Here is a 27,558-nt window from a genome sequence, read left to right on the forward strand (position 1 = left end):
ATTATATATTTTTTGAATATATCTTTTTAAACATGTCTGAATGTTGTTTTTTTTGTTTAAAATTCTGAAGATTTTTGCCTACTAGTATTATGACATGTCCAAAATAGGGACGCCAAGTTGAAAGTGGTGAAAGGGATAATAATTCATCCCTCAGAGAGGAAGGGGTATAATGTTACCCCTGGCTGGGAGTCTTTCCAGTATCCTCTGGCATCCATTTTAATGATGTCCTGAGGTCGTCTCTTTCAGAATACCCAATATAAATGCATAAGCTTATTTGAATATTTATGAATAGATGTTGCTCCCATCAGAAAATACAATTACAAAAGGTTTAGAGGTAAATAACACTGGCTTTTTGAAGCACCAGTCCCCGCCCAAGGGCAGACTAGACCAGACAGACTTTATGTCTTTGTGGCTTCCAAAAGATTGTGTCCAAACCTGCTGCTGAAACAGAATCTGATCAGTTAACCGGGTCCAGGACACAAGAGATATCAACTGTCACACGGTCTTCAGGTATCAGGGAACCTCTCTGGAGAACAGCTTTGTGTGCTCATTCTGACTGCCTTTGTGCCACTATAATGGGCAACTTTACTTGACACAAAGTTAACACAAAACAAAATATGGGTTTTTATTCTTATTGGGCTATCAAAAAACACAAGGAGGCTCTAAGGTTTGCTATGCCATTTTTCAGTTATAGTTTGGCTACTTGGTTTGGAAATCAAATGACACTCAAAAACAACAAAGAATCCAGCCAGGTTATAAACCAAATTGATTGTCAACATCATCAATAACAAGTAATAACAATTGACTTGACAGCCCTAAGTCAATTATTCATGTTTTCAAAAATATGATTAAAACAGAAAGAAAACAATAGCAGGTTTCAGTGATTGATACAAATACCAAAGCCTATTCCCCCCACTCACCCCTTCCTCCAGGATTTTATTTAGTTTTTCTATCACATGTGAACATGTGAACCTGTGGAATGCCATGATGTAACCTAACCTCGCGTCACCAGGCGTTCCGCATTACCTGTGTGGAGCGCATGGTTTCTATTTACTGCTCAGTGCTCTGATCTGGTCTAGAAGCCGCCTACTGTATCCGGTCAATTCCCCACACACATACAAGCACGCACGGTTTCCGTATCCGCTCGAGAACTAGACCGGGTCAGCAACCCACAAAGTGAATTGATCCCAGTCTGTTCTTGCATGTAACCTGGTAATCTGGGGGAGTGACCTAAACTCAGCAAATGCCTTCAAGCTACGTACGTATGCTCGATCAGCTGTTTCCTCGAGTCAAGTGTGTGTTCAAGAAAGAGAGGAGAGGACTTTAACTTTTCCTCTTTGACACTAGACACACTTTCTATGATTAGAAATAAACACAATCGAAGTTATTGCGTTTTTTATGGGGGGTTCATATCTCCACATACCTCTTAAGTTAGTAAAGTAAGTCGCGGCTGAGAAGTCATCATGTCTTTGGCCGATCAGAGCCAACAGTGGTATCCTACGAGCGTCCAGGTAACGGTGCTCCAGGCGAGGGGCCTCAGGACGAAGGGGAAGAATGGCACGAACGACGCCTACGCGATCATGCAGGTGGCCAAGGAGAAGTACTCCACCTCGGTGGCGGAGAAGACCGTGGCCCCGATGTGGAAGGAGGAGGCCACCTTCGACCTGCCGCTGTCCCAACAGCAGCAGCACGGCGGCAGCACGCTGCACGTTCATATAATGCACCGCGCTCTGGTCGGACCTGACAAGCTGCTCGGACAAGCCGTGATTAACCTGCTGGAGCTCAGTGAAGATAAGTCTCGCAACAAGACAGAGTGAGTGGCTGAGTGTTCATAAAATAAAATGACCCGTCCTGTAGTCAGTGGTGGAAAAAGTGCACATCATGTTCATTAGGCCTACTTAAAGGAGTAGTTCACCCCCCAATTTTTTTTCCCCTTCATGCCATGGAGACTTGAGTTCAATAATATTTTTTTTGTATTGGTCGCATTCCTAAGACAACAAATTTGATTATAGTAAATTTACCCCCATTGATTCTGGATGGGGACCCAAATCCATGACCCTGGATGGGGACCCAAATAAAGCCATGGGTGGGGGGGACCCAAATGCTTTTGGGTTAGAATCAATGGGGGTACATTTAGAAGTAAATTCTGCAATGTTGAAATACTCTGTTACTTACAAGTAGAGGTCCTTTACATACTTGACTAAAAGTACAAAAGCATTGTCATCAAAATGCACTTAAAGTACCAAGTACAAAATGTTTGAAAATAGCAGATCTACAAGCTCACAAGGCGTTGTCCAACAGTCCTTTTACATTTCAAGGACCCCACTTTGATATGCATTAATTAATTAGGCCACCCATGGACCCCCATGATAAGATTGTCTATATATCTTGAGGATATTGTTAACTCTGACAGTGTAGTGTGTACAGTACACATGTATGGTCTATATCTCTTGGAGATAGTGACTATATAAGATGAGGACCCCTGAGCCCCTCCAAGGAGGCCCCTTGATCCCCCCTGAGATATTGAATGCTCTCTGTTTTCTTCAAACACACAGGGATCATTGGCTATGGCTATATGAGATGACAGTAGATGATTATGCCTTTCAGAAATAAGTCTAGATATTTGTCACATAATTATTATGTATTATCAGTGTAAGGGACTGTAACCAGCGGTTTCAGGGTGAATGTTATTCTTTTTGGAATCTGACATGAATAAATCGACCAACCAGTGTAAAGTGTTTGCAGGCAAGTAATATCATCATCCAGGGAATGGCTGAATTGATTCCATGCTACTGAGAAATTATGTAGTGTCATGTGAACTGTAAAATCAGGGGGTGCAGTAGGCCTCATGCTGCCCTATTAACCACTTCAGCTGCCCTACTATCTATGTTATACTTTGTTATACGTAGGGATTGGACGATAATCGCAGTGATGTTACTAGGTTTTCAATGTAATGGGTTCCAGGACCCACAGGTGGTCATTCAAATGGGTCCCAGAAAAGTTTTATGAGTCCTCAATATAAAGTTTACGCGCGCAAAATGGCGTCGGACGTCGGTGGAATCAAAACATTGACGTTTCTATCGCCTGTTTAAGACTTTCTACGTGGATTTTATTTGTGTTAACGTAGGGTAAAGTAGGATGCTTTCACCCATGAACAATGGTGGTGTCTGTGGACATTTGTTTTTTCTTTTACCGCGACACAGTTAATTATTTTAACATGGACTCCAATGGAGGCGCATCCCCGGGACCCCAGGACCATGACATGAATGAGTCCCTGGGTGACTTGAATGAGTTTTTGATGCGGGATGCGCACGTAATGACATCACTGCGCCATTATCGTTTATCGTGACCCAAAAAAAAACACTTTATCGTGAAATTGTAGGTACTTTACATTCCGTAGACCATTCAGCAAAATTATGGAGGAGAACAATTCAAATAATAATCTGAATTTTTTATTTTGACTTGACTTGAGATTCTCTAAAACGATGTATGACAGAATCCTCTGTGCAGGCAAATTTCAGACTATCGTAGATCTAGCATTCAATCTCCTACACACCAACACATATATAATACAGACTTGTGTATTTTAGTATTGTTGCCGAATAATAGGCACAGTAAGCTGCTTTAGAGCAGGGTAGGGTCTACATTACTGTAGGTCTCTCACTCCATGTGACCATCTTTATTCATAAGTAGCACAGCACACTCAACATACAAGCCTGTAAGAGGTGTGTGTGCTGTGTGTGTGCTGTGTGTGTGCTGTGTGTGTGTGCGTGTGCGTGCGTGCGTGCGTGCTTGTTTTCATGGTGAAAAACAGTTTTTGAGTAAATACCAGCAGTGTTTTTCCATCAGCCTTGTTAAGCGTGGAAATCAGTGGCGTCAGTTCAGCAAAAGCTAAGGTATGGCAACAAGCAACATGACTGGTGTCTTGCATGCGCGCGAGACACCAGTCATTTTGCCATACCTTAGCAACAGGCATGATACATTTATTTCAAGAAGTACATTCTATTTTCCCCCAGTTTCTACAGTTTCTTGGGCTGGATATGGCAGCCTGGAATGGTTGTTCAAGTGCAGCTAAACTGCAAAATGTTAGTAAACGTGACCATTTTGTTAAATGTTTAACTAGAACAGATAGACAAAGAGACATTGATGGATTTATATTTAAAAGTAACTTTTATTTCCCCCCCTGGACCCAGGGTATGGCAGCTGCATACCCCTGCCATACCCAATTGACGCCCCTGGTGGAAATGCACCTGATTTCCAAGGTTTAAATCTGGCTGTGGCCTCACATTCCTGGCTGTTTATCTGTGAAAAGCAAACAGTATCCCGGCATGCTCAGTATGTCTGAGCAAGAATTGACCACTGCTGCTCTACCAGCTCTCAGACCAAGTGTTATGTTTCACTTGACTAGATAACTCCTTGTAGCACTATTTTACTCAGCCACACACTGTCAAATCCAATACCACTATGTCAAGAACCATCGATCCCACCAAACAGTTATGGCTGACATTACTAAGATTAGGACATGAAAAGTGGAAGAGTGGAAAAGCAGATAATTTACTAGACTTCACTTGTGTTGTTGCAATGCGTAGCTGCATCATTAATAATGAACAAGAGGCTAAATCTGATATCTGGACATTGACATTGAATACCATTGTTTTCAGGGATGTTAACTTTTCAAAGCTGCATTGTTTGAGAGGTTATAGCATACAAAGCAAGGTGAAAGGGTTTTATAAAAAGTATTAAAAAGAGCTTGTTGTGACTACATAATAATGTTGGATCCATTGGAACACAGGTTTACTGTCAATATTCCAGGATGACCTCCCACTTGGGTAATGACGCCCCCTGGCGATCATTCAGAGAAACTACTTCAGCTCCCGTACTAACGTAGGTAGGAAGGGCCTGTCACTCAAACCGGAGTGACCCGCCTCCAGGCTATATAAGCCCCCGGAGGCGGAAGTAACATCCTCTTTTCACTCTCTGCGATATCACATTCAGATAAGTTGAAACTCAGCCTTTGTATTTTATTCTTCGCGCATTAGCCTAAAGCGGTGGCATTGGAGTCGCCCACCGGCGAGTGTAGAATTATACCCGTACTTAAGAATAATTATTCTTGTCCCGTCCTAAACCGACGGTTTTCTTTTCTATAACAAAGAAGTTTACCGCTTGTTCAGGCTTCTGCCCGAACCAAGCGTGGCCTAGCTTTAGCCGTTAGCTTGTTAGCTCGTCAGCTTCCTTTGTTAACGTTAGCTACAATGCTTCGCTATGAACCCTCTTGCTTTCTGCCGAGGGAATGTATGTTTGTTCTGCTGTTAGCTTGTTAAGGCCTCTGCCTGAACCAAGCGTGGCCTAGCATTAGCCGTTAGCTCGTTGCTCGACAGCTTCCTTGTTAACGTTAGCTACATGTTTCGCTATGGTCCCTCTTGCCTTTCTGCCGAGGGAATGTATGTTTCTGCCTGAACCAAGTTTGGCCTAGCTTTAGCCGTTAGCTCGTTGCTCGACAGCTTCCTTGTTAACGTTAACTACACTGCTTCGCTATGGTACATCGGTTCCACCTGGCTAGGGCAGGCCTCGGAGCCTGCGCTCCACCAGGAGGGCTTAACGCTCTGGATCCTACAGCCCAGGCTGTCCGCCCCAGGCGGCCCGCACCGATAGTCATGGTGCGGCGCTGCCGTCCGGGGCACCGCTTGTTCAGCAGCGCGCCTTGGTCAAGATGGCGCCAAGCGACGTGAGACACCGCCTGCCGTGCAGCCGACCGCAGCTAGCTCCACTGTCACTGGAGCTGGCGGGTCTGGCGGAGTTACCCGCACCGATAGTCAAGGTGCGGCGCTGCCGTCCGGGGCACCGCTTGTTCAGCAGCGCGCCTTGGTCAAGATGGCGCCAAGCGACGTGAGACACCGCCTGCCGTGCAGCCGACCGCAGCTAGCTCCACTGTCACTGGAGCTGGCGGGTCTGGCGGAGTTACCGCGAGGAAGGTGACTAAGAAGTCTAACAATTTCCCTCCGGTGACCATTTCTCCTACGGGCGCGGTGCCTAAAGAGTAGTTTTGTGATGTGACCGTCGGGGACGTCCCCTTCGACGTGAACTTTAGCAAAACAGTCCGATCCTTCAGGCGTGAATCGGACCTGAGCTCCAGTCAGAGCTAGGGTTCGTACTCAGGATACTCTGAGGACGAGAAGGAGGAGGACATGGCGGAGGAGGATGGCTCTCGCCCTGTCTTTACAGTGAAAGGTAAGGCCCCTGTGGCGCCAGCACTTCAACTGCCCCTCCACCCGCCAGTCAGGCGGGTGGAGCGGGTGGAACGATGGCAGAGGACGTTGGTTTTCTGCAACGGAGATGTTGGATTCACTAAAGCGCTACAATCCTCATGGAAGTTACACAAGCACAATCTTTTCTGGGTTCTGTCAGACCCCAGTATAGAGTGGTGGGCACGACGTTTATTTTCTGTACCCCGCGTCGGGGAAATGAAAATGAGAATGTCGATGTATATGCCTCCTGTGTCCCAGATAGATCTGTTGAAAGAACAAAGTCTGTTTCTGTCCAACTCTATTGCACTAGCACAGATGACTCCATCTTGCATGACTCCTGTAAAAGTGTTGAAGTCCTGTCAGGACTTTTTTAATCAATCAGGGGTTTTATCAGCAACCAGTATTGTTAATGTCAAACATTTATATGGTTCCTCTTACACGCGAGGGGAATATCCCTCGCGTGAACAATGCAATGAATTTAACGATGAGTCACTAATTCTGTCGGCCTACTATGAGCCCTCGTCACGGGACAAGCATGAAGGCCATAGCGCAGGTATTAAACGTAAAAGTTCCTCCCCTGTCAGGGGAGAATGCTTTAGCTGCGGACATTGTAGAGGGGGATTGTGTTGGGGCAGGGGTCCGTGGTGTCACCCGGTTCCCCTCCCCCCAAACGAGGACGTTTATTTTCCCCGCGTCGGGGAAAATAAAATGAGAATGTCAATGAATATGCCTCTTGTGTCCCAGATAAATCTGTTGAAAGAACAAAGTCTGTTTCTGTCCAACTCTATTGCGCAGACGGCTCCATCTTGCATGCCTCCTGTAAAATTGATGTAGTCCTGTCAGGACTCCTTTGTCAATCACAGGTTTTGTCCGCAACCAGTAATGTTATGTCAAACATTTAGATGGTTCCCCTTACACGCGAGGAGAATATCCCTCGCGTGGTCAATGCAATGAATTAACAATGAGTCACAAAATTCTGCCGGCCTACTAATGAGCCCTCGTCAAGGGTCAAACATAAAGGCCTTCCCCGCGTCGGGGAAATGAAGATGAGAATGTCAATGTATATGCCTCTTGTGTCCCAGATAAATCTGTTGAAAGAACAAGTCTGTTTCTGTCCAACTCTATTGCACAGACGACTCCATCTTGCATGCCTCCTGTAAAATTGATGTAGTCCTGTCAGGACTCTGTAGTCAATCACAGGTTGTATCAGCAACCAGTAATGTTATGTCAAACATTTAGATGGTTCCCCTTACACGCGAGGAGAATATCCCTCGCGTGGTCAATGCAATGAATTAACAATGAGTCACAAAATTCTGCCGGCCTACTAATGAGCCCTCGTCAAGGGCCAACATAAAGGCCTTAGGACAGGGGCTAAGATAAATGCATTATCAGCAACCAGTAATGTTAATGTCAAACAATTATGTGGTTCCTCAAGCGCGCGAGTGGAATATCCCTCGCGTCGACAATATGACTCCTTTATGCATGCCTCCTGTAAGAATGATGGAGTCCCGTCAGGACTCCTTAATCAATCACAGGTTTTATCGGCAACCAGTAATGTTAACGTCAAACAATTATGTGGTTCCTCATGCGCGCGAGTGGGCTTTCCCTCGAGTGAGCGATGCTATGAATTTAACTTTGAGTCAGAAATTCTGTCGGCCTACTATGAGCCCGAGTCAAGGGACAAGCATAAAGGCCTTAGAGCAGGTATTAAACGTAAAAGTTCCTCTCCTGTCAGGGGAGAATGCTTTAGTTGTGGGCGAGTCTGTTTATCAGTCGAATCGCTTTGCTCTTCCTGTTGCTCTATCGAGCGAAAACCGAACGCTTCCGGTTTCACCGGATACGGATTCGCTAGCTCCCCGCTTCCGGTCCGGCCGCAAAAAAGCTCCGCTAGTCAAGCGGTACAATCAGAAGGTGTTCCCGCCTTGCGGCCTATTGAACCCCTGCGCTCCGCATCCGGGTGTTCCGGATACGGATACGCAGGTTCCCCACTTCCGGTCCGGCCGCCAAAAAGCTCCGCCGTCACGGAAGCACAGTGGTGGGGTTTCTCTCGCTCAAAACACGCTAGCACGCTGCGCGCGCCAGTGGAAGTTATGCAACCCGAGCCATTGGGTATTTCGAACGATAACCAGGGGTTACAGGTTACAGTTCGCAGACATACCCCCGCTTTCGAGCAGGGTTATTCATACCAGGGCGCGTGGTTTAAAAGCAAATCTTTTGAGAGAAGAGATCAGCTCTTTGCTAAGCAAGGGTGCTATAGTGGAGCTGGACAGGACCCAATCCCGCATGGGATTTTGGAGCCGTTATTTCCTGGTGCACAAAAGGGGGGGGGGGGCTACGTCCCATCCTGGACCTAAAGGCACTAAACGTGTACCTGAAGAAATACGTTTTCAGGATGCTAACTGTACCCACCATGTTACGGTCGGTCAGGCAAGGGGATTTCCACTGTTCAGTGGATCTGAAGGATGCTTATCAGCACGTCCAGATTTATCCCCCACACAGGAAATTCCTACGGTTCGCCTTCGAGGGTCGCCTGTACGAGTATACAGTACTCCCTTTCGGTCTGTCACTGAGCCCGAGGGTTTTCGTGAAAGTGACCGAAGCAGCCATCGCCCCGCTGAGACAGCAGGGCGTCAGGTTGGCGTCGTACTTCGACGATTGGATGATTTCAGCGAGCTCCGCCCACGAAGTGGCGCGTCACACACAAGTGGTTTTGGCTCACCTGAAGGCCTTAGGTTTCATAGTCAACCACGGCAAGAGCATGCTGACTCCAGCAAGTCGTCTTACATTCATTGGGGTCCTTCTGGACTCATCCGACATGTCGGCCCGTCTCTCAGAGGAGAGGGTGGACAGGTTTCGGGAATGTCTCGACTCCTTTCAAGTGGGCCAGGAGGTCACTTACAGGAGTTGCATGGTACTGACGGGAATGATGGCTTCCGCAGTACATCTGTTGCGTTTGGGCAGGTTTCATATGAGACCTTTTCAAAGATGGATGTTATCCCTCGGGATCCCGCCCTCCTTGAAGTACAAGAAGGTTACGGTTTCCCCTTCCTGCGCGATCGCCCTGTCTCCGTGGCTGGTGGAGGGGTTCCTCACCAGCGGAGTCTCGATTGGCGAGGTGGTTTCCCGCAAGTCGATCACGACAGACGCCAGTCTCAGTGGATGGGGAGCCACTTTCGAGGGGCGCACAGCGCAGGGGCTTTGGCCTCTGGAGATGAGGGGTCGTCACATCAACTATTTGGAGTTGATGGCTATACTCCTGGCGCTCAAGCATTTCGAGCCTTGGATTTTGCATTGTCACGTCCTGGTCAGGACAGACAATACGACGGCCATGTTTTATGTCAACAAACAGGGGGGCCTGTCGTCGTTGCCACTGGACCGTCTGGCTCGAGAATTGACGGTTTGGTGCTTGTCGCGCCTCAAGTCGATCAGGGCCTTACACGTCCCAGGTCTCCTCAACAGCGGAGCAGATCTCCTGTCCAGGGGAGGTTCTCGCTACGAGGATTGGTCTCTCCACCCCAGGGTGGCGAGCCAGATTTTCGCAAGTTCGGTCAGCCAGTGGCGGACCTGTTTGCGTCAGCGGAGAATACGAAGTGTCCGTTGTTCTTCGCGGTGAAGGGCAGTCCTCCCTTGGGGTTGGACGCCTTAGCGCACACGTGGCCGAGAGGTCTACTGTACGCGTTTCCCCCCTTCGACTTAATCCGACCCACTCTGGAGAGAGTCAGGAGGTTCGGTCTGGAGATGCTCCTGGTGGCTCCCTACAAGGGCACGTGGAGGTCGGCGATCGCCCCTCTCCTTTGCGAACCGGGTTGGCAGCTGCCTCAGTGCAGAGATCTGTTGAGTCAGGCCAGGGGGGAGATCTTCCACCAAGACCTGCAGGTCCTAGACCTGTGGGTTTGGCACGTGAAAGGTTAAACCTGCTGGCAGCTGGTTTTTCTTCTGAAGTGGTGGCTACCATTCAGAGTGCTAAGGCGCCTTCTACGAGGGCGTCTTATGATGGAAGGTGGAATGCCTTTGAGGACTGGTGTGAGTCGCGTGTTCCACCGGTGGTGGCCCATGTGGCGTCAGCCCAGGAAATTCTGGAATTTGTGCAGGACCGCTTGAGAAGTGGTCTTGCATTTTCTACCCTTAGGGGGTATTTGGCGGCTATTAATGCCTGTCACTTGGGGGTGGCGGGCAAGGCACCTTCTAAAGTCCCGGAGGTCATCAAGTTCATGCAAGGAGTTGAACGTTTGAGGCCGGTGACTAGGTCTTTGTTCCCAGTTTGGGATCTGCAGGTGGTTCTAGGGGGCCTATGTCGGGCTCCCTTTGAGCCGCTTGTAGGGATGCCTTTGAAACTTTTGAGTTTCAAGACGGCTCTTTTGCTGGCTTTGGCCACGGCTAAAAGAGTTGGTGACCTGCAAGCTCTCTCGGTGTCTGCGGAGTGCATGCAGTTTATGAACAATGATCTCAAGGTGTTGCTCAAGCCTCATCTTAAGTTTGTTCCTAAGAACATGGTGGTTCCTAAGGAGCCTGTTGTTCTTCTGGCTTTTCATCCTCCTCCGTTTGTCTCGGTGGAGGATGAACGGCTGAATTGCCTTTGTCCTGTCAGGGCATTGAAGGCCTACTGTGACAGGACTGCTGGTTCTAGAGCTTCTTCTCAGCTCTTCGTGGAAATGGGCAATGTTCTTGTCAGAAAGCCGGTGTCTAGACCCACTCTTTCGAGGTGGATTGTGGATGCTATTAGGCTGGCTTACTCTAGTGCGGGTGTGGAAGTGCCGGCGGCACTTAAAGCCCATAGCACTAGAGGTGTGGCTACTTCGTGGGCACTGGCAAAGGGAGTCTCCGTTCAGGAGATTTGTGTTTCGGCGAATTGGTCTTCGCCTTCTACCTTTGCAGCCTAATATCACCTGGATATCGAATCCTCTTCGCTAGCGCATTCGGTTCTGGGTGCAGTTGCCTCCTCTACGTCATAGAGGAGTCGGATCTTCCCCTCCCACAGGTGGGCATGTAGCCACCTGGGGTATTTTGGGGGGGACCCTGTGTTTTCCTTATATAGTGTGTCTTACTTATAAGGCGGACTTGTCCTTTTCATTTAGTTGAATGAGGCGGACTTCGGTCTATCAGGGTCTCTCCTTATTTTCTCATGCCTTCACACCCAGGTCCGGTGGGCCTGGGACCTTCTGGGTGATGGGTCACGCCCGTTTGGGCTGTGCTCACCCGTATGAGGGGTGTGTGGGGGTATGAGAGTAGGTTGTGGCTTAGAGAGGAGTTTAAGAATCCCAAGTGGGAGGTCATCCTGGAATATTGACAGTAAACGGTAGGTTCCGTACGGAACCATTGTTTACTTAGATATGGAAGGATGACCTCCCACGTAATGCCCCTCTGTTTCACTGAATGTGGCAGAGAGTGGTATTAAGAGGATGTTACTTCCGCCTCCGGGGGCTTATATAGCCTGGAGGCGGGTCACTCCGGTTTGAGTGACAGGCCCTTCCTACCTACGTTAGTACGGGAGCTGAAGTAGTTTCTCTGAATGATCGCCAGGGGGCGTCATTACCCAAGTGGGAGGTCATCCTTCCATATCTAAGTAAACAATGGTTCCGTACGGAACCTACCGTTCTTTTTTCCACTTCCAGTAACGCTTTCGGACATACAAGGTTTCCGTCCGTCAGCGACATAGGATTTTCTCACTCAACAGTAAACAAACCAACATAAAGTTTAAGTGTGTAGAGAGTATTATGTACATTTCTAAAGTGACAATTTAAGGACTTTTTAATACCTCTAAAATGACAAATGAAACATTGGCCAAATTGTAAAATATTAGATGCAGAAATTGTGAAAATAGTTGTGTGGCGTTGTGAGCGTGTACTAGGTCTGCTATTTTCACAATAGAACCGTGTTATACAAAATGTAGTGCCTCAACTCTTAGTGCTCGTCAGGGTGGGGGGTCCCCAGTTAAAATGTGGTTATTTTCACAATAGAACCGTGTTATACAAAATGTAATGCCTCAACTCTTAGTGCTCGTCAGGGTGGGAGGTCCCCAGTTAAAATGTGGTTATTTTGGGGTTCACGGCCTGAAAAGGTTGAGAACCACTGTTCCAGATGTTCCTCCTCCGCTGCTCTGCAGGTGCATAGTAGAAGGACAACTCCTTGTTTGTAGCGGCATATTAGTTAGTGTAACTCAACTGTAAAGCACGCTTTGTGAGCTTGTAGATCGGCTATTTCCACTATCAATGTTTTTATTTTTTTAAGTTTAAAGTCAGATATGTCAGCAATGTCTTTGTATATTTAGCTTATGTGTCATATTTGCCATGTGCAACTTCAATGCCTACAAGTCAAACAGAAATGTAAATGTCAATGACAAAAACACAATTAAATTGTTAATCGCAATTATTTGAGTGTCAATTAATCGTCATGTAAATTGTCATAATCGTGACAGCCCCACATACACATACACAATGCACATGCAGTATACCAACAAAGTATAAAATAGAGCTCTAACGTATGAAAATATGGTTTATGGCAAGGTTTCTGCCCAGAAGCCACGACATGCTTAGAGTAAAACACACACACATACTGTGTGCACATCAGTGTATGCTCTTCCTGACACTCACACTCAGCTGTGTTTTGTGATAAGAAGGGCCAGTGTCAGGGCATTGTCTTATCAGTCATTCACGCTCTGACAGGAAATATATTTGCTGAAAGGGCAACAATAAGAATACCAATGGTGCAAAATGTGAGTCATACAGTGTTCCTTCTCTTCCTCCAGTGTGTATGTACATCAGCAGAACACACACAGTGTACTCAGCACACACGGGTATAATGCCGTGTTGAGCAAAGTTCAATGCAATGCTTATTATCCTACTGTACTTCCTACAGTACCTCCCTCCAGCCCAACGCCTAACGGTTAATTTCACAACTTCCCTTTTTATTGGAACAGAACTCGATGCTTATTTTTCTCTTTAGTCACTGTTCTTCGTTAACATCATATAATTCTGTTGTTATTTTTCCTTGTTTCAGTGGTTTAGTAAACATTGTTATTTGTGTTGCCATGCAAGCACATACAACATGTTTTTTATTGTGTGTTTTTTTTATGAAAAAAAAGAAAAAAAATGCAAATATATATATACTGTACATTAAAATGTCCTGCTGTCCAGCTTCTCCAATCTGAGATCGCAAGCACTCAAATCCTATGTTCCTTGCTCTCTCGGTTTTGCTACAAATCTTGCCATGCATTCGGTGCAGGAATCATTGCCATGCTGGCAAGTGGTGGACGTTTATGTCAAAATTCTATTTTTGCCTTGGACATGAGCGCATAATAATATAATTCCAGAAACACATAAGAGCTCTAGCCTTCAATGACCAGTACAGGCTGTAACTCTGAGAGTGCACAAATGTAACCAAATGAGAGTGCCCAAATGGAACCAAATGGACCCATAGAGTTATGGGGGTCGTTGAAAATATAAAATAGCCATAAAACTATGAGTTAAGTTGGTTTACTGTCCATCAATCACCAATAAAAAATAATTTAATATATATAACTTTATCATTTATAATATAACTGATCACTGTTCACTTAACTACACTCTACTGCAATAACCAACCGATGTCATCTAACATTGAAATAAATGTAGTGGGAGTAAAATTACATTCCCAGGAAAAAGTAATGTCAGAAATAATTGTATTATTAGTTTTATCTGTGCCATTTGATTAAGTTAAATCACTTCTCTGTGATTTAACTTGGGACAGCAGGAGTTTTGCAACAAATGTATGTCCTTACTGGTGAGAAGCTGAATTTCTAAATAACCACACTGTTGCGTGGAACTAAAATGATTGGCTTTTAAGAGAGATCTGTTAGGCAAACTGGAATAAATACATGTGTCCATACACACTGACCCACATGCAAAATCATATTAAATTAATAAATCTGGTTCACATAGTTATGTAATACCCCCCACATTCTTGGGGGTATTACTCCCATTGAACCAAAGCACAAAGCATCTCTGTGTGAAAACGGATTGTGGAGAGTCCACGTTTTATATATATTTTTTATCAACAGTATATTAGTCCATTGTGCACCTAGTTAATATAAAAAAATTCAAGTTTTGTACAATTACTGTCAGTATATTTTTTAAATAATGAGCATTATTGAGGACTGATTTTTTGAAAATGAGTGGGTAAATGGGTGCAAGCGATAGGTACAAGCAGAAAAAAAGCATGCACGCATGCGCGCGCGCGCGCACACACACACACACACACACACACACACACACACACACACACACACACACACACACACAATTCCTTTGTCTGATGCCTATCTCCTGCCCTTCACTCATTTCCTTCCATAAATCCAGACTCCAGCTGATCTTGTTTGTTCAGCCACATGGCCGATGAGCTGCTGACCTCACTTTGTGCTTGGATGACAGTTTTTATGCTGACTGTCTTTGTCTTTTTATTTTTTATTATATTTTTCATCGTTCTTAAGTCTTATTGTCTATTTCTGAAATTTGAAATAGAGCTGCAAATATTGATTATTTTTGTAGCGATTATTCTATCGATTATTTCATACGATTATTTTAAAGCGAACAAGCGAAATTGAAATCCCCCCCCCCCCCCATGTATTATTTTTAATCAAAGTAATTAGCAATTATTTCTTATAAGATTAAATAATTTAGTTCATTTATTTGTTGCAACGCTAACTTGAAATGTCATGTTAAGTTGTTGCATGCATAGTGGTTGATTAATTACATTCTTAGAGAGTTAACACCTACAGTATGTAAACAGAATATACTTTGATGATGTGTGACACAGAAAGACAGAGCTATCATGGTGTAGATTATGTCAGTGGTTCCCATACTTTTTTAGCTCGAGACCCAAAAGGGAAATGTGATGTCTCCAAAACGAATGAAAATAGCGATCTACAAGCCTGTAGGTCTGTTATTTCCACTACTTCTTTGCTGTTTGGGAAACACTAGATTAGATGATGGACATTATCTGCTATCATGCTGTTTTTCCTCTTCCTTTATGGAAACAAAAACAACAACATAAAGAAAGCAGGCTGTTCATGGATAAAGAACTGTCTTGGAACAAATTTCACCGTCCCATTAAGTTACTAATAATAATCTCCCGTCACCATGCTTTCCACACGAACAACACAGACAGAACGAACGTCTGCAGTGTAGTAGCCTAGCCGTAGAATAGCAGGCAGCGTATTGCTACGTGCATGGGTCAATCGAATTCAAAGATGAAGTCTATGCTCATTTGGCCAAACAACTAACTAGCCAAAAGCAAATCAATTGTCCCTCCACAATTACACACATTGCCTATACAAGGTCCAGCCATACTGGGGTTTGTGTTATTGGTCAGTTGGTCGATTGGTTGGTTGGTGTGTTTTTACTTTTAACATAGACTTTCCACAAACAGCCATGTCCCTTCTGAGTCATTTCCCGTGGCTTCTCCACCCTTATGACTGCTTGGAGAAAGCTGTTACTAAGTACTGCTCAGAATTTCCACAAGGGAACTGAACAGAGAAGTTTCTGAGCTCCAACATACTTTTAAATTGCAGTCTTGGATTTTATAAACCCTTCACACCCTTCTTTGGATTAAAGTGGTGTGAACGATAAGGGAGATGGGGGCTACAGTGCTGTGCTGTCGATAATAGCTTGCTACTGCATAGCAGATTGCAGATAAAAAAACACTGACAGAATGATTAATGTTCAAATTTCAAATCATGTCTCCCTCTGTTTAGTTTGAAACATAAACATAAAGAAAACCTAGTACTTGGATGGAGTAAATTATTACAGGTAGTAAAAAATATTTTGTAGCTGAAAGTGCTACTGTTGTATTATTATACTATTGTACAACTATAGACTAAATTGAAACAAACTGCTCCTGCAGATTTAAGATGTATTCCTTGTGGAATCATTTAGTAGGCTTTGTTTAAAGAATGGAAATTGTACACCTGTTGGAATGTTGCAGGGAACGCACGGTTCCAAGGGGTCCCCAGCTAAATGATTGGTCAGAACCAAATGGACCGTTACAGGTCTCTTAAAGGGATATTTCACTTTCAAAAAAACTTTTGGTAATTTTATCGTCTAATCAGGCTTTTATGAACACCCTGAACAGATTTTAATTTGCTTCGTTCAGTATTTAGATATTTGATGTAAATGTTATCAGGCCCATACACACCCATTGTAACTTCACACTCCATTTTAACCATGATAGATTCATTAAAAACACCCATTATTTTTTTCTGGTGACTCATACTACCCTCCTAATATGTGAGCAGGCCGTGTTTTTTCAATAACTTTTTTCAGTTATTTTTAACAATTCTTTGGGAAAATGGAAAAAATTAAATACAATAAAAAATTATTAAAAATAAATGAAAAAGGTTATCGAAAAAACACGGCCTGCTCACATATTAGGGGGTAGTATGAGTCACCAGAAAAAATAATGGGTGTTTTTAATGAAGTTACAATGGGTGTGTATGGGGAGAAGCCTGGTAACATTTACATCAAATATCTAAATATTGAATCAAGCAAATTAAAAACTGTTCAGGGTGTTCATAAAAGCCTGATTAGACGATAACATGTGGCCTATTGCATATCAAACTGGGGAGCCTTGAAATGAAAAGATTTGAAAATCACTGTTCTAACACCATGTTGTTCTATAGATGGTGTAAGCTGCTGAACAAGGCCGGCAAGTCTGACAAAGACAGAGGAGAGGTGCTTCTGGACATCCAGTTCATGAGAAACAACATGACAGCCAGCATGTTTGACCTCTCTGGCATGGACAAACCCAGATCCCGGCTGGGCAAATTGAAGGACAAGGTCCGCGGAAAAAAGAAGGACCAGCTTTCAGAGACTGCTTCCGCCATCGTGCCGTCATCCTTCACCCAGGTTCTGACAGACAGCGAAGAGGAGGGAGCGCGGGGCGGAGAAGGCGAGGGTGGCGCGGACAGCAAAGAGCAGAAAAAGAGACACAAGCTGAAGTCATTGTTTTCTCCCAAGTCCAACCTGCAGAGGAACGTGTCCCAGTCTATGTCTGTCCTCGGCCCGTTGCCCGAGAGGAGCTCTTCTCTGAGCGGCAGCCGTTCCTCTGGTTTGAACATCGATTCTTCAGAAGGTCAGACAACACAACAGTATTAAAACAGTGTTGAACCAAATTCAGTTTTCCGAGTCAACACAATTCTTTGTTGCGACCGTAGGTCGCACTTACTATCAAAACCTGCACAAACTGTGAGTGAGACACTATTGCCCTGCTCATATCTCCGCAACCGTTGCCCCGATCCATGCCAAATTTTGCACACACGCTCCTTGGCTGCCAAACTACCTACGGTCGCTTATCTCCCGATTAGGGAGTCTTACTGGTATTAAAAAATCCCATTCACACTTACCACTTTACATACTTTGTTGTATGATAAATGGATAAAATAGCACATTTACATGCTTATAGCACTTTGCAATTTTAAAGCAGTGTGAGCTTGTAGATTGACACATTTTCACCTACTGTATAATAATAGTTTTCTCCTTTCCATTTAGGTAAAAAGAAGTTCAAGTTTATTAAGACACATAAGCGCTCAGGCAGCTCGGACAGCAAAACATCCCAAGGGTCCCAACAGAGCAACCTGTGCATCAACGTTAGCCATGTTTACAACGAGGGGCCCCAGCCACGGCGCTCACGCGGAGGCTCCAACTTCAGCCTGGCCAGCTCAGGCCTCGGCTCAATGGAGGACCTTCACCGGGCAGAGAGCTCCAACACCTCTGTCGCCTCGGCTGATTCATTTAGGGTTCTGAAGCAACAGTCACGCTGGGCAGAGGTCGAAAACAGCAACAGGGCTGGGAACGAGGAAGAGCCGATTGAGGAGGAGCAGCATGCTAATTCAGGCACAGAGGTAGAAGAAGAGGAGAAGAGAATGGGGGTGTGTGACGAAAAAGAGAAAAGGAGAATTAGCGAGATTGAGGAGAACGATACAATTCAGGAACAGTGGGAGGAAGGAAGGTTGGAGGAAGAACGCGTTGAAGAAGAACAGAAGAGGATGGAAGAGGAAGAGGGACAAGAAAGCCTTAGAATGGAGGAAGAGAGGAAAGTCAGACAAGAGAAGATGGTTAGGGAGGAAGAGGAGGAAAGAGAAAGGATAGCTGAAGAAAGGAGAAGGATTGAGGAAGAAGAGACAATTAGGATGGAAGAAGAGAGGAAACAGAGAGAAGAAGGAGAGAAGAGGGCCAGGGAGGAAGAGGAGGAAAGAGAGAGATTAGCAGAAGAAAGGAGGAGGATTGAGGAAGTAGAGATGATTAGGATGAAAGAAGAGAGGAAACAGAGAGAAGAAGAGAAGAGGGTTAGGGAGGAAGAGGAGGAAAGAGAAAGGATAGCTGAAGAAAGGAGAAGGATTGAGGAAGAAGAGACAATTAGGATGGAAGAAGAGAGGAAACGGAGAGAAGAAGAAGAGAAGAGGGTTAGGGAGGAAGAGGGGGAAAGAGAGAGAATAGCTGAAGAAAGGAGGATTGAGGAAGAGGAGACGATTAGAAAGGCAGAGCTGGAAAGACTTAGGATTGAGGAAGAGAGGAAAAGTCGAGAAGAAGAAGAAAATAGAGTTAGGGAGGAAAGAGAGAGAGTGGAGAAAGAAAGGCTGAGGGCTGAGGAAGAACAGTCAGTTAGAAAGGCAGAACTGGAAAGACTTAGGATTGAGGAAGAGAGAAAACGGAGAGAAGAACAGGAGAGACTTTGGAAGGAAGAGGAGGAAAGAGAGAGATTAGCAGAGGAAAGGAAGAGACAGGAAGAACAGGAAATGAGAATGGTTGAGGAAGAGAGGGCTAAGGTGGAGAGGAAACAGAGAGAAGAAAAAGAGGAGAGTGTTAGGAAGGAGAAAGAAGAAATTGAGAGAATATCAGAGGAAAAGCGGGTAGTGGAAAAAGAAAAAGAAATGAGTGAAGAGGAAGCAAGATTTAGAAAGCAAGAACAGGAGAGCATTAGAATGGAGGAAGAGAGAGCTGAGGAAGAGAGGAAACGGAGAGAAGGAGAAGAGGAGGAGGAGAGATTCAGGAAGGAAGAGGAGGAAATGGAGAGAGAAGTGGAGGAAGAGAGGAGACAGGAAGAACGAGAAAGGTTAAGAAAGGAGGAAGAGGTACAAATTAGGAGAGAAGAGGAAGAAAGAGCAGACAGAATGAAGATGGAAGGAGAAGATAAGAAGAATGATGCGGAGGAAAGTAGATTCAGGATGGGGGAATCAGAGAGGGAGATAATTCAAGAAGTGAAGAAAATAAAGGAAGAGGAAAGCGAGAGGGAGGAGGAAACGCTTAGAAGAGATATGGAAATGAAAACTTTGGACGAGGAGGCATGCCTGATGCAGGAGAACAGGTTGAATAGAGAGGAAGAAGGCAGGATGCTAACAGTGGAGAAAGAAATGCTTGGGGAAACAAGTGGACCGATATTAGCAAAAGATATAGAGCAAAGTCAATGGTTTGAAGGTGAAAGCAGTGGGGGGAATCAAATGCGAGAAGGTCAAGAGGCAAAAGGATTGAGAGAAGATCAAAGTAGAAATGAACAAATGGACCGAAAGGAGAGAGGAGAGAAAGGCAGAATAAGGATAACGGATGAACTTCATTTAGATCAAAATTATGAAGTGGCTGTGGAGAGCGATGCTCCTTCTGAAGACCTTGCCTCCACTGACCCCTTTGTTGACATCTCCTCAAGCAATCCCTTTGATGAGACGTCCAGCATGGCTGCCGGCCCCCACAGCAAGACATCGAAAGTATTTGCTGTTAAGCCAAGGTTAGTCCACTCTGTGCACATGATTCTATCCAATCATCCGAACTCACAGTTATACCTTCTGCCCCATCCTCTTTCATTCTCAACTAATGCTTAAAATCAGACGCCACTTTCATCCTATCCCTCCCTCTACTGTGTAACATTTAAACAATAATGCACACGTTGTGGTATATAGTGATTATACTACTATTATATATAACATGATATATCACAGTCAAGTGTATTATCACTTTCATAACATGGTTGCCAGTGCAACACAGTAACACGGTTCACCCACAATTTTAACCAGACATTATGATGGCAAATCCTAATGTAGCAGTGGGTTTCCTGATTATGCAACAGAACATCATTGCATTCCAGTGGGGTGTTTCACTGTGTTATAGATGCTAATATTCACACCAATAAGTATGACGTTAGAATTCTGTTTAATATGCAAAAGCTTGATTTATAGATCTGTCATATTGTGGAAAGCATTCCACTTGACTCACTTTAATTAATTACATTGAGTTAATGCCAACACACAGCTTGCAGAAGTTAAAATCCAACGTAAAAGGAGGCAGTTGAACAAAATGTGCAGCTGTGTGTCAATGGCGTGAACAGTCAAGGTCATGTGAGTTGTGTGCTGTGAGCTGAATGTAGGATTGTCACGGTCAGGGGTATCGCACCAAATTCTGGGCCCTGGGTACAAGGATTCACGGCGGGCCCCCCGCACAATTATTTTGTGCTTTAACTATTGAAAAATATCAGATATACAAGCTCACAGCATGGCACCGAGTGCCGCGCTGCGAGCTTGTAGATCTGCTATTTTTGAAAAATCTTGAAAATGTGTGCAAGTCTTTGAATATTTAAAATCCTTCTAAGATTTTTTGAAAAACCTATGTTTCTATGTCAGTGGTGCTCTAATCTCTCGAGACAGCCTCAGAGTCGCTACGCTTCTGAAAGAGAGACAGACCGATAGGTGTCGCCCTTTCTTTGACGATGGGTTCCCAGATTGGGGCCCTAGTAACTCAGTCCCACTCCCCCCCTTTGTGACGCCCCTGATTGTCACGGTATCTGCTTGCAGCCAATGACTCCACGTCATGAGGCACTTCTCATTAAAACGTAATCCTCTAAATCTATCCGACACCATCATGAAAATTGCATGGCACTTTGTTTGTGTGCGCGTGTGTGTGTATGCAAATGTCTCACGCTAGCCTTTACTCAGCTGAGATTGGTCGGCTCAAAGTCTTACTTCATTATATTAGGTTCATGAGGATGTTCAAAGACAGGTGATTACTCACATTCGACTATAGAACTGTATGCCAATTCCGGTTGCTGGAGTAGACACAAATAGAGGGGTTTTATCCTTTGTATTCATGTCATGTTGAGAATCCTGTCGCATTTTTCATTTCGTTTTTCTAACAAAATGTTATTGGCCTATACTGTATCATCATTACTGTGCTTTGTACTGTTCATTATTAGTCATTTTAATATTAAGGTTTATGTTAGCTAATGTACTACATTCCATTTCACTGCTTTCTAATAAATCATGTTTGTGAATTATATTCATTCATAACACCTCTTCAACATCTCTTATCACCTCACTTTCTGGATTTAGTTGAAGCTCTTTGCTGTGTGTGTGTGTGTGTGTGTGTGTGTGTGTGTGTGTGTGTGTGTGTGTGTGTGTGTGTGTGTGTGTGTGTGTGTGTGTGTGTGTGTGTGTGTGTGTGCGCGCGCGTGTGTGCGTGTGTGTGTGTGTGTGTGTGTGTGTGTGTGTGTGTGTGTGTGTGTGCATTTGCGTGTGTGTGTGTGTGTGTGTGTGTGTGTGTGTATGTGTATGCATTTGTGTGTGTGTGTGTGTGTGTGTGTGTGTGTGTGTGTGTGTGTGTGTGTGTGTGTGTGTGTGTGTGCGTGTGTGTGTGTGTGTGTATGTGTGCGCAAGCACATGTATTTTGTAAAGCCACTTTTCAGCCTTGTTTTTACATTATTGTACCTGAATGTTTAGCCATGTCAGTTAGAAATGATTAATACTATTATCTCACACTATTAAAACACCTCTTTCCAGTTCCTCCTCATGCCTCAACCCACCCCAGCATTTTCTGCCGTCCAACCCATTCTTACAGCCCTTTGAGTCAGAGACTGAACCCTCACAGCAGATGGCCACATGTGCGTTGGAGAAGAAACGGCGTGCTCCTTTGCCTCCCAACAAACAGAAGCTCCCTCTGGAGCCTGCTGTGAGCTCCACATTAGACCTGGCTGAAACCAAGCCATCTGGTCTGCAGCCTACATCTACAGCTTACTCTGCTACGCATTTGGTGGGAAACAACGTGAAGGAGAGCATCAGTGCAGATGGGAAGGACAAAGGACCAGCTCCGCAACCGCCAGGAAAGAAAGATGCTCAGAAGCCACTTCGGAGAGAGCAGGATGTCAATACAGTATGTCAAATGGCTGTAGAGAGAACAAACAAGATCAAAACCTCCAATATGTTCCCTAAGCGTTTGGTGCAAATGATTGCTCCTGTGAGTAGGCCCACCTCCACAACAATGGATGTCCAGGAAGGGACAAGCCAGAACTCAATTCACAACTTTAAGCAGCCTGGACATATTGCCTCTATCCCTGGAGGGTCAACAGTAGCCACACATAATAAAGGTCCTGCACCATGTAGACCACAATCTTCTTCTGAGGCATTTGCTGAACCCAAAAGAGCCCTTTCCAGCGCTGATGCCAATCCAACAGGTACCAGTAAATCATATAAGCACGGCCCAGTGACAGATCAGGTACCTGTTGTATTTAGATCGAATCCATTTGAGGAAGGCGAGACTGAAATTCCACTCAAGAGACCAGATGAAATCACAACCTCTTGGAATCTAGAGAACATAGATTCTTACAGTCATCAGAACAGTCCCTCCGCTGATCAAGACACGATACGTAACACCAAAAAGAAATCTTCAAAGACAGAACATGCCCCTCTTCCTCCTGCCAACAAAACACCTATTTCAAGCAACCAACTTGTGATGAACCAAGGCACAGAAAGTGTTTCCAACAGACATGATGGTGTTACCGGGGTACCTGATAACACAGTCATTCTTCCACGTGCTGCCCTCTCCTCGTCATCCCACCCAAAGCCTCTGGAGATATCAGACACCAGAGGAGATGACCGTTCTCATATAGTGGCCCTGAGCGCTACCTCTGATCCGATAACTCAGGTGGTTGTAACAAAGGGCACTGGGGAGCAGGCAGGTGGGAAGTGGGACGTGCCTGCCTCAGCCTCGCGCAGGTGAGAGAGACGTCGGCCCACTCAAGTAGAGCAGCATCTGTAGTTAGTTTTTACCTGTAACCTTTAGATGTCTCATACACCACTAACTCCCAGTAACTAGACTTGATTGTGTTGTATAATAGATCTGTAAGTCTGTATGTGTGCTGCTGAGCTTTAGAATGTTTTGTTCAGAGGTGTTGTGTGTAACTAATGTCAATGTGTTTAATGTTAAAATGTGTACAGAATGGCATGGTGCAGTAGGATGTTAGCCGTCTGCAAATGGGTCTGTCTGTCTGTCTGTCTGTCTGTCTGTCTGTCCGGGGCTAATCTTGCAAACTGTTGCGCTGACCAGCCAATTTCATGATGCACACATACACACTCACACACACTTACAGTACGTACATACCTACATAATATAGAGATATACAACATAACATGAAGCTGAAAAAGAAAACAGCTTCATGGATAAAAAACAAATTATTGGAATTAGTCGCTTGTGTAATTTCGTTAAAATCTTTGGGGTATTATGAAAACTATGGCACTATGGAAAAAAATCTGCTTTAAGTAGCATGTGAGAGGTCAAACTAGGAGTTTTGAATGATTCTGAATCCATTACAAGCATTTGTTTTGCATGAAAAACATTCCTTGGGCTAAAAACGGCCCCAACCAAACTGTGAAAAGTGATGACTCATCACTAAACCATAGTTTTGTCAGGCGGTTTTTAGCCCAATGTTTTCTTCTTTTTTCTTTTTTTTTTTTGCAAAACAAATGCTTGCATCATTAAAACCTCTAGTTTGACCCCTCACATGCAACTTAAAGCAGATTTTTTGGGGGGTGTTTTTTTCCCTTTATAATATAGTGAATGAGACACAAACTTTCAGCAGGGATTTTGCAAATGGAATCATGGATTTTCTGATTTGTTATACTCTGAAGTTTCCAAAAATATATAGTTTTCATAATCCCCCCCAAACTGGACTAAATGGAGAGAGCCTTGCTTGGAATATTCATTCTGTTGAAGCTGATAAGATTCAACAGGATAAGCCACCTTGCTCTTACCTACTTTATCTGTATCACACCAGCACTGTTGTGTCTATAGCTCCAAGCTATCATGTTCGCTCAAACTTTCGTCTTGTCATTGCAGGCCCCATCCTGTGAAACCCATGAGTCCACAGGAACACCAGCCTGTCTCTGTGAGACAAGGGACTAAAGATAAGAAGTCCACAGCTAACCTCTGTGAGGTGGAAGAAAGGATAAAGGTAGATTTCTTCCCCTTTTTCTTTTTCCACTGTTATCCTTGGAGAGACACGCTAGTCAGACGTTTGGTTTCTATGTTCATATTTAAATGTATACTCGTGTGTAAATTGCATTACCCATATTGACTGATTGATTGATCTACAAGCTCACAACGCGGCGCGAAGCTTGTAGATTGGCTATTTTTATTACTTCTTAAACATTTGTTTTATAGTTTATGGAATTTCTTTCGTTGCCATGGTTACCATAGACTTCCATGTAATTGCGCAATTGTGTAAAAAGTGCACACTGTTCACAGCTTTCAAACAAAAGAATCCGCTTGGAAATCCGTTCAGGCATTCATGATTTATCAGCCATTATGTTTTCTTCAGATGTAAACAAACATGGCTGCCATGTTTGAAAGAATGGGTTGGTATGGGGGTTAAACATGCAATTTCGCGATCGCAATCATGCCTAATACATTTCTGGAGGTCCAATTTTTTTTTTTTTTTTTTTTCAAAAACGGCCCAAACTCGGGAAACTCGGGGTTGGCACAGCGGTAGTAGTACCTTTTCAAACTCGGGAAACTCGGGGTTGGCACCAGATGTGTTAATTCACGAAAATCTTAGCTTTTGGGGGAATGTTATTTGAAAATGTTTTGAATACTAATTATTAAAAACAAAATCTATGAAACAAAAACATTACAGAAAGGGACCCATAAAAATAAAAATGTGTCCGCGACCCACAAATAGATCCTGACCCAGTGTTTGGGGGAAAGGTGTACTTGGGTTCCACCCGGCAGCGACCATAATGTTCTGTGCTTGTGATTCCTTGCCCACAGATGAAGGAGGAGCCGAGGAGCCTCACAGGGCCGTACTCCCAACTGACCCAGGAGGAGCTCATCTCCCTGGTGGTGAAACAGCAGAGCCAGCTCTCTGAGAGAGACAACAAGATCAACCAGCTGGAGAAATACATCGACGCTCTGCTTGTACGAGTCATGGAGGAGCAACCAAGTATTCTTATGTCCATGTCCACGTCCAGTACTGCGTAGAGCACCTGTTCCCAGGGGTCCGTGAGGATGTTCCAGGGGGTCCCCGGCTAAATGATTGATATCTAGTTGGAACCGAATGGACCCTTACAGGTCTGTGACTCAGAGAGTGTACAAAGGGTCCATTTGGTTCCATGTGTATACCCTCAGAGTTAATTTAACACTGGGGGTCCGTGGTTTAATGCATATCAAACGGGGGTCCTTTGAATTAAAAAGGTTGAGAATCTGTGTTCTAGGATACCTAGAACCTTTATTACGATTACGGCGATTAGTATTATTGCCATTAGCTGGCGGGTGAGTGTAACTTTCCCAACATTAAGCTGTGTATGTGTTCAACAACACAGCCTTGCAGCCTTGCAGTTTAAGTGCCGATTTCAGCTTGGGAAAAGGGGTGGAAAAATGCACCCTCCACCTGTTTTCTTAGCAAAGGGTCAATTCAGTCTCCCAGAGGTCGCACAGCAGTTAAGGTTACAGAGTACAGCAAAATGAGTTGACTTGACATGACTTGACATTATACTTACTACTTTTGCTAAATAATATGACAATTTTCTTTCATAATAAAATACACTGAAAGTGCTTTTTCAATTATTTTCCTCTTAAGCGTTATATTAGATGTGAGAATTTGTTTAGAATGTGTTTGACTATGTCCAATTTCTCATGTGCATTTCACTTAGTCAGGTCTGAGACAAAATGTATTCTACAGTATATGGTCTGTTTTTGAAAATGATTTTTATCTAGATTGATGTGATCAGCACCATATACTTGCTGCCATGTGCCCAGCTTAGATACAAACCCTTCTCTACTGTAAAAAGGAGGTACCAATTTTGCACATAACCATTATTTTCTTAATGCCAAATGTATTCAAGTTTTTTGCTCTATAATCCAAATTGGCACTTTACTCAGTCCATAATGTTGAGTATTTTATGTTATACACAGACTTCCCGAGTGTACATTAGCATTCAATACTGTAATTATATGTCTTTATCATTATGGAAAAATAAATACATTCATATTTCAATGATTCAAAGTACACGTTACTTTTTTGCAATTTGTATTTGTGTAATGTTTCATGTATTCATGTAATGTAATGAATCAGATGCAGACACCTCACTCACCATCCAACTTTCAAGCTAGCTAGCTGTGTATTTGGGGGGGAAAAAGAAAAGTGCTCTTGCATTATGCTCAGGCTCAGCAATGGCACGGGGGATCTTGTACAGATGTAAGCCTGCGTACATCCCAATTTCACAAAAGTTGGCTCTTGTTGGCTGGTGTGTGCAAGTAAAAGCTGCAAACTTCCCATTAGCCATGGGAAGTTCCATAGCCTTCTGGAGGTTGACCCCATGCTGACGGTAGTGTTGTATCAGGAAGTTATTACAAAAAAACAAACCCAAGTTTGAAGTGAGCGCGTGGTGCCCTCTCCAGGGTGTTTCTCAGGAAATCGGTCTATAGCAGCAGCTCGCACCCACGGACAGTCACTCCGAGAGAGCGGCTGACCACCGCTCAAAAAGAAAAATGCTCCGTCAGCTGGTCTCAGTTTTCTTTTTTTAATTTGAATCATGAAAACAATCATTCAGTACAAAAGAATACAGCAACAACAATACTCCTCATTTGTCATTCATGTTCGTTCATTCAGTTTAATGTAGCTCTGGTCCATAGCATTAGAAGGAGTTCTCCTAACGCTATGGACCAGAGCTAAGTTTAATGTAGCCTATGCATATGAACAGGAATATGCTGTTGAGTTGTGTTCTAAATATACGATAGAGCTGGGGTACGTGCTGTGTATGAGAAATTTTACTTTGAATGAAAATGTTTTTTTACATATACACCGAGCACAAGGAGTAAAAGAGGAAATGATTCCATTCCTTTATTGTTACATCTTGTGTATAGGGAAGAGGGAAGAGTGTGTGTGTGTGTGTGTGTGTGTGTGTGTGTGTGTGTGTGTGTGTGCGTGCGTGCGTGCGTGCGTGCGTGCGTGTGCTGTAGGTAGGGTATAATACATGGATACAAACATCTCTGTGCTATTTCCACATACTATTTGTACATGAACAGATTAA

At 44.2% G+C, this 27,558-nt stretch overlaps 1 protein-coding gene across 2 annotated transcripts; it reads left to right on the forward strand.

Moving 5' to 3' along the window:
• Positions 1-1,311: 1,311 nt before the first annotated feature.
• On the forward strand, positions 1,312-26,468 carry LOC308298831 (uncharacterized protein). Of its 2 annotated transcripts, XM_080742514.1 has the most exons (5): positions 1,312-1,813; positions 16,897-17,348; positions 17,765-19,994; positions 24,368-24,482; positions 25,298-26,468. In XM_080742514.1, exons 1-5 carry the CDS (start codon positions 1,464-1,466, stop codon positions 25,505-25,507), a joined length of 3,357 nt encoding a protein of 1,118 aa, XP_080598640.1. In that variant the 5' UTR covers positions 1,312-1,463; the 3' UTR covers positions 25,508-26,468. The 2 variants fall into 2 exon arrangements, with proteins under 2 accessions (XP_080598640.1, XP_080598639.1); XM_080742513.1 differs by lacking the exons at positions 24,368-24,482; positions 25,298-26,468 and adding an exon at positions 22,036-23,764.
• Positions 26,469-27,558: the final 1,090 nt, after the last annotated feature.

The sequence above is a fragment of the Nannobrachium achirus genome (genome assembly GCF_963921795.1).
Source record: "Nannobrachium achirus genome assembly, chromosome: 15".
NCBI classification, from domain to species: Eukaryota; Metazoa; Chordata; class Actinopteri; order Myctophiformes; family Myctophidae; genus Nannobrachium; species Nannobrachium achirus.